The following is a 6,345-nucleotide window of genomic DNA, read 5'->3' on the forward strand; positions in this document are numbered from 1 at the left end:
GAGGGAAATATTAAAACTGGGTTTGAAATATGAACAGGAGTGTGGTGGGAAAGAAAGGACATGTCACTTAAACTACCTAGAAAGTATGTAGAGAATGAAGAAAATAACTGAAAGCAGAAAATTACTCACATGAGCTCTATGAAATGAGTTTGGAAAGATGGCTAAGGAAATCTGGTACGGTCTATTTGAATGTCATGCTGAGCAGTTTAGACTTGACAATAGAAGGTTCAATTCATATTTATTTTAACTTTAAAACATAACAATTGACAGCAGTCTGAAAGGGGACTGAGGACAGGAAGGGAGAGCAGGGAAGGCCAATAAGACCCCACCAGGACAGTTCAGGTAAATGACAACTGGAAAGAAAGCCCCAAAGTCACAGTAAGAATCAAAGCAGCAAAATCAACAGAAGTCAGGTGTGGGAGGTGAGGGAGATAAAATTGGAAAAATGAAAACTGGAAACTAAAATAGTATGTGGAACTAGTCAGGTTGTAGATTAATTATAGAGAAAAGAGGCTTGGAGATGTAGGGAAGATAACTTTTCCGTCTGAGCATTAAAAATGCCAGTGGGGTCTTGAAGTGGGTATGTCCAGGAGACCTCAGGATATACCACTCTGGACTTAGGAAGAAAGGTCAGAGTTATCAAGACTTGGGAATCAGCAGGAACGTAGCTGGTCACTGAAGTCATGAGCATAAGGAAGAATGACCACTGGGTCCTTGTAAATAAAGCAGGTGGCAGAGATCAAAAGTTTGGGAGCATCAATATTTACACTCAACAGTCAAGGAAGTGAGAAAAAGAAAAGAGAGACAAACCTAAACAAACAAAAAAACCAAAACAACAAAAATATGGCAGACTCCAAGGCAGGGTCTTGACGTGGACAAAGTGCTACAGTAGCAAGAAAGACCCCTTAAGAGAAAACTAGTCACGGACTAGAGAGATGGCTCAGTGGTTAAGAGCAGTGGCTGCTCTTGCAGAGGACCCAGGTTCAAGTCTCAAACCCATATGGTGGCCAACAACTGTCCATAATTCCAGTTCCAGGGAATCTGACACCCTCTTTTAGCCTCTGCTGGCACTGCCCACATATGGTGCACTTAGATACAAGCAGGCAAAACAATCATACACACAAGGCAAAAATTAAATTATTTTAAAAACAGAGAAAACTAGTCAAGAGAATGAAAATCTCCAACCTCAGTGGAGACTTGACATTCCAGTTTCGCTGGGTCATACCTTAAGTCATGCTAAAGAGATGAGCAGATACCTAGTGCATTAAGGAAAAGATGACCTTTTCCTGCTGGGAATCCCCACCCCCTGGGGCAGTTGCTTCCAGAGAGGGTCACAGACTTGGAGCTTCTGTCCGCACTTCTGAATTCTTCAGAAAAACAAACCCTCTCCTTTCCTTTTCTGTCTTAAGCAGGTTTCCCCTAATACTTTGGGCTGCCCCACCATTTTGGGTTTCTTTACTGTTTCTTTAAAGCTCCCCTCCTTACCACAGGGTTGGCAGTTTGCCAACTGTGACTTCTAAGTATCAGCTCTAAGTGGGCATGGCTAAGGCTTTTTCCCTTCTCCCTCCATTCTCCTCTTCCATGCAGCTGCTAAGGTTTTCAGTTTGCCTGCCCTGACGATTTTTCATTTAGCCTCTAATAAAACTATCCTAAAGTTTCCATTTGAGTCCATTCTTATTTTATTAACAAAACTAAGAGGGGACCCTTTTGTCCCCTGTACCATCTGGCAACCATAAAGAAATATCTAAAATTCCAGTAGCTAAAGTAGATGCTAAACAGTATGTTAAATAGTAAGAACCAGTGTCAGGATTGAAAACTATCATCTTTATGTATAGCCATGTCAATGGTCATGTGGGACCACTTGGACCTTGCACTTGGGAGGTGATGAGAAGAGAAGGGAGCAGTAGCAATAGTTTAAATAAATCTGACACTATAAGAAATCAGAGAAGTCCAACAAGAAAGTGGTCAGTGAGGACAAGGGCAGGGTTGGTTTTTTTTTTGGTTCTACAGGAGCTTCCGCTTTTTCTAATTAATTATCTTATTATTTTTATTTTTGTGTATGAGTGTATTGCCTGCATGTAAGTGTACCCATGCCATGCAATGCCTGTTGATGTCAGAAGAGGGTTTCAGATCCTGTGGAACTGGAGTTATGGATGGTTGTTAGCTGCCATATGGGTGCTGGGAATCGAATCTGAGTCCTCTGACAGAGCAGCCAGTCTTCTTAATCACTGAGCCACCTCTCTAACCCCCTCCCCTTTTTTTTTAATATGGAGTAAAACTTGATCGTGGTTATAAGATGAGGAGGAGCCATGGATGGGCAAAAGGTAGGATATCAGACTAAGGACAAGCGCTCGATCAGGTCTCCAAGGTGTTGGATAAGAAAGGGATTCTTAGGCTGTGGTCCCCTTGGAAAGGTGAACAGATGTTCCAATGCTAGCTGAAGGAGGAGGGTGGGAAGAAGGCTGTCTATGGTGTTAGAGTTTAGTAATGTTGGGTGGACTGCTGGAAGGCCAAACACCTCACCATCATGTTTTGCTGCAGTGTAAGAAGTGAGATACCAGCTTGGAATGGATGTCCATGTCTGGCGTGAGAAGCCCCAGCAGCTGCTGAGGTAAATGAAGCATCCTTGATGAGAAAGATACCTGCCAGGAAGGCGTCTACAGTTCTGCCCTTGGAACCAGCTTCTGGCATGAAGAACTGGAGTCTCGGACTGAATCCGGTAAGATTCAGAAGGAAGAGAGAGCCTAGGCTCTCCTCAGGATGCTAAAATAAAGGTCTGGGGTACAGTGGAGGGTCTTAGTTCTAACTCAAAGCAATCCTGCCCCTTTCCATGGGAATCAAAAGCATCCTCAGAAGACTAGAAGTAGTCAATCTAGAATTATAGGGGTCAAGGCAGTTTAAAGTTAGTAAAATCTAGAATTATGTCCCTATCAAGAACTTGAAGTACATCAAGGCCACAGAAGCATAAACAAGCATGTTCTACTCCTATAAACTGCACTGCTAGTTATAAAGATGCATACATGGCTGAAATTTGTATATAAGCCCACAAGAGTCTTGCAGTGTGGAGGGCAGTGTGAGCCTCAACTTTCTAAAAATGAAAAGGCAGTTCTGACAGAGCCTGTACCTGCCAAAGGCCTTATGCTGCTTTTCAACCTATCCGTATGACAGACACTCAAATATGCACATGAATTCTCCTGATCTCAATCTCAATGCTGGGGACTGACCAGATTCTAAATCTTGGGAGAAGGGAATGAAATATTCAGAGGAGGGAGGAGCTTCTCATTTCTGTTGCAACTCCAAGTAACCAACCACAAAGGGAGAATTCAGATCTGGAGTCTTGATCTAGGAAAATCAGATCAGATTCCCTGGGGGAATCTGTTTTCTACTTTTGTACTACAATGAATTTACTAAAATTGACCCTACACTATATTCTTATTATTTTTCCAAAGAAAAATTGCACTAGTACACAAAGTGAAAGCAACTTTATAGCTCAAGTATGCATTGTGTTAGGCTGAGACATTTGATATAAAAAGGAAGATTTTTTTTTTATCTTGTGAAAAAAGCTATGGCAGCAAAACTTCAAAGACAAGTAAACGGTTCTCTATAAATGATATCATAGAAAGAACATGCTAAATTCAAAGCAATGTATCCACTAGCTACAGCTGAATTCAAACTTACTTTTGATAAAGGAATTTCAAAAGCAGAACATTTATCAATGAGGAGTGGGGTGCCTCTTTATCACTTTTAGAACATAGCCTTTCAAGTGTCCATTAGCACCTAGGTGGTGAAGATAAAGTATCTGCCAAAACAGAGATGTCAGCAGAAGTATCCTAATGTAGACACTTAATGCAATGCTCCGACAAGCTGCTCCAGACTGCTGGGGCGGCCCTACAGACAAGGACGCTTACAGAGGCATGTACTCCCTTAAAATGGCAACTTGTGCTTAAAAATAATCAGTTCTTCAAGCAAAACAACATTTTCACTTAAGTAGCTAAATTTCTGTTATATTTAGATGAAAACATGTCTTTAATTTAATCATGTGTATGCCTGACTTTAAAAACTCCTTTTTGAATAAAGAAAAATCATTCAACCATTAAAAACCAGTTTATGTTTATCACTGACATTATTTATCTAAGGTTGTATTTGCTAGTTAGTGACTATCACAGAAACTGACATGCTTTTAAAGAAAATATAGTTGGAAATATGGGGGAGGAAGAAAGACATTCATTCAGTTTCCTATAAACCAGTACAATTGGCCTTTAATTGGCTGGAGGGGGTGGGGGGAGAAATAACCTCTTTTTTTTTCTTTCACCACAGAGGTCACTGAAACTGTAAAGGTTACCAAGACATGGCCCCTAAATGTCAGCTTCAGAAACTGAAAGCAAAATTGAACTTCAGCAAAATGAATGTTCAAATCCACAACTTTAGTACCCAGTCTATATTCCAAATTCAGTCTCCCTGGTTCCCTGAATAACTGCTTGTGTTCTGAGACTGTCAGCATGCCTTCACACATGTTCTGCTGAACCTACACATGATATACATACAAAATCCATTTTATATTACTACAAGCATTTTCACTTCCTGTTTTACACTCAATGCCTAACCTAATGCAACTCAAATGCCTGCATTTTTTCCAAGTTAATAACAAGTACAATAAAATAGTACAAGTTCTCAATTTTAAGACTCTTTAGGGATTCAAACATGCTAATATTGCACGAGTGTTAATTAATGTCATCATAACTATAACTAAGGAAGGCCTCACAGAAATCCTATCACCAAAAGTACAATTCCAAAAATTTTTGAACATATATTTGAAAACCAGACTTGTTTTTAAAAATAGCACATGGCTCATACATTTTACCCTTCAAATAAGCTTTGACATCTACAGTCTGAATTTATGGCATTTTATCTCAAATTTATATCTTATTCAATATGAAAGCTCTCTGATTATACAACAGGTATTTGAAAGCGGTGTTATTTTGGCTATAATGATAGTAATGATAATGAGCAGACTAAAGACGACTGAAATCAGAAAACTCCTAGCACCAAAAATTTAGGTAACAGCTCCAATATCCAGGATGCTTTGGGGGGGGGAAAGTAGTGAGCCGGATTTAAGGGCATCTCGGAAATAGTTCTCAGACATAGGCCTTTTATGCATGGCACGCTGAGGTTAATCATCAGTTTAACGTTGAATTTATTTAGCATTCTAAGATAAATGAAAACTTGCTATTATTCCTGCTTCGAGTCTGTCCTGAATCTTACAAAAAGTTCACAAAAGGATTTACAGATATGAAGCTTGACAGGCACTTGTGTGGCCACAAAAATCCATATTTCCTCAGTTTTCACAGAGGAAAACAAAATGCATTGCAAAAGCTGGGAGGGGGTGCATCTTTGGCATCTAAAAACATCAAACCCCACTCTGCTGAATATGTCTTTTGATTCGTGGTTACTGTCATTATGCTTTTGGCAACATCTGGATAAATTAAAAAGCGTTTCCCTCAAATAAAGCAGAAGAAAACTTCAATCTACAATTCAGAATATATTAAAGTGCTGACCGGGCGTGGGGAGTCAGGAGAAAATGTTTCTGGGAAGCTTATTTTTAGGATTGAAAACAACTAAAATACGCGGCCAGAAAAATCTTCCGATAAAGGCTGGATGGGAAATAAAACTTGGGTCCATCGCATATCCTGGACTCCGACGCTCAGGCGGTAAGGCAAAACCCTTTCTGGTCGACTTCACCAAAATGCGCACTTCATCACCAGAGGCCCGGGCCCTCCCATTCTCGTCCTTCGACCCAGAACGCTGCGTGGAAGCTCCGGGAAGGGAGAGGGGTGCGAGAAAAGGGGGTGCCTGGCAGCTGCCCCTCGCTTTCTTCGCAGTTCAGCTTTGCACAGTTGAGGGTCCTCCTTCTTCCCTGTGCGCACTGGAGAGTGAGGAGCTGGAGCCCGCTCTCCCCCGGGAAAGGAGACCCCGAGAGCAGTCGGGGGCTCCGGATCCCCCGCGGGGCTCTCCCACGACGCCGCTCGGGCGCGCAGGGCCCGCGCATCCCGAGCCCGCCGCCCTGTCCTCTCCCGGGCGCCGCCTGCCCGGCGGGGGTGCAAAGCACAAGCCTGCGGGGGTGCCCCGGTGTCGCGCACCAGCCTGGGAGTCCCGAGCCACTCACCGCAGCACCACGAGCCCAGCAGCAGCGCTGCCACCAGGGGCCACATCTCCGCGCCGCCGGGGGTCGCCGCCGCAGGTGTCTAGCAGCCGTCGCCTCCGCAGACTTGACAGGAAGGACCTGCCGCCGCCGCAGCAGTGTGAGGCAGGAGCGGCCGCCCAGGCTGCCCGGGAGCGCGCACGCTC

General features: G+C 43.1%; 1 protein-coding gene across 4 annotated transcripts in view; it reads right to left on the reverse strand.

Moving 5' to 3' along the window:
- The window catches only part of LOC103740731 (leukocyte surface antigen CD47), a 73,530-nt gene that overhangs the window by 66,707 nt on the left and 478 nt on the right, over positions 1-6,345 (reverse strand). For 3 of the 4 annotated variants that reach the window (XM_008841422.3, XM_008841421.3, XM_008841423.3), the window contains exon 1: positions 6,164-6,339. The exons of the other annotated variant lie outside the window; for it this stretch is intronic. In XM_008841422.3, the coding sequence (XP_008839644.1) occupies positions 6,164-6,209 (46 nt within the window). In that variant the 5' untranslated portion in view covers positions 6,210-6,339. Of the gene's footprint in view, positions 1-6,163; positions 6,340-6,345 lie in introns of those variants that run through there. 4 annotated transcript variants of the gene reach the window in all.

The sequence above is a fragment of the Nannospalax galili genome, unplaced genomic scaffold, assembly GCF_000622305.1.
Source record: "Nannospalax galili isolate Female #2095 unplaced genomic scaffold, S.galili_v1.0 scaffold261, whole genome shotgun sequence".
Lineage (NCBI taxonomy): Eukaryota > Metazoa > Chordata > Mammalia > Rodentia > Spalacidae > Nannospalax > Nannospalax galili.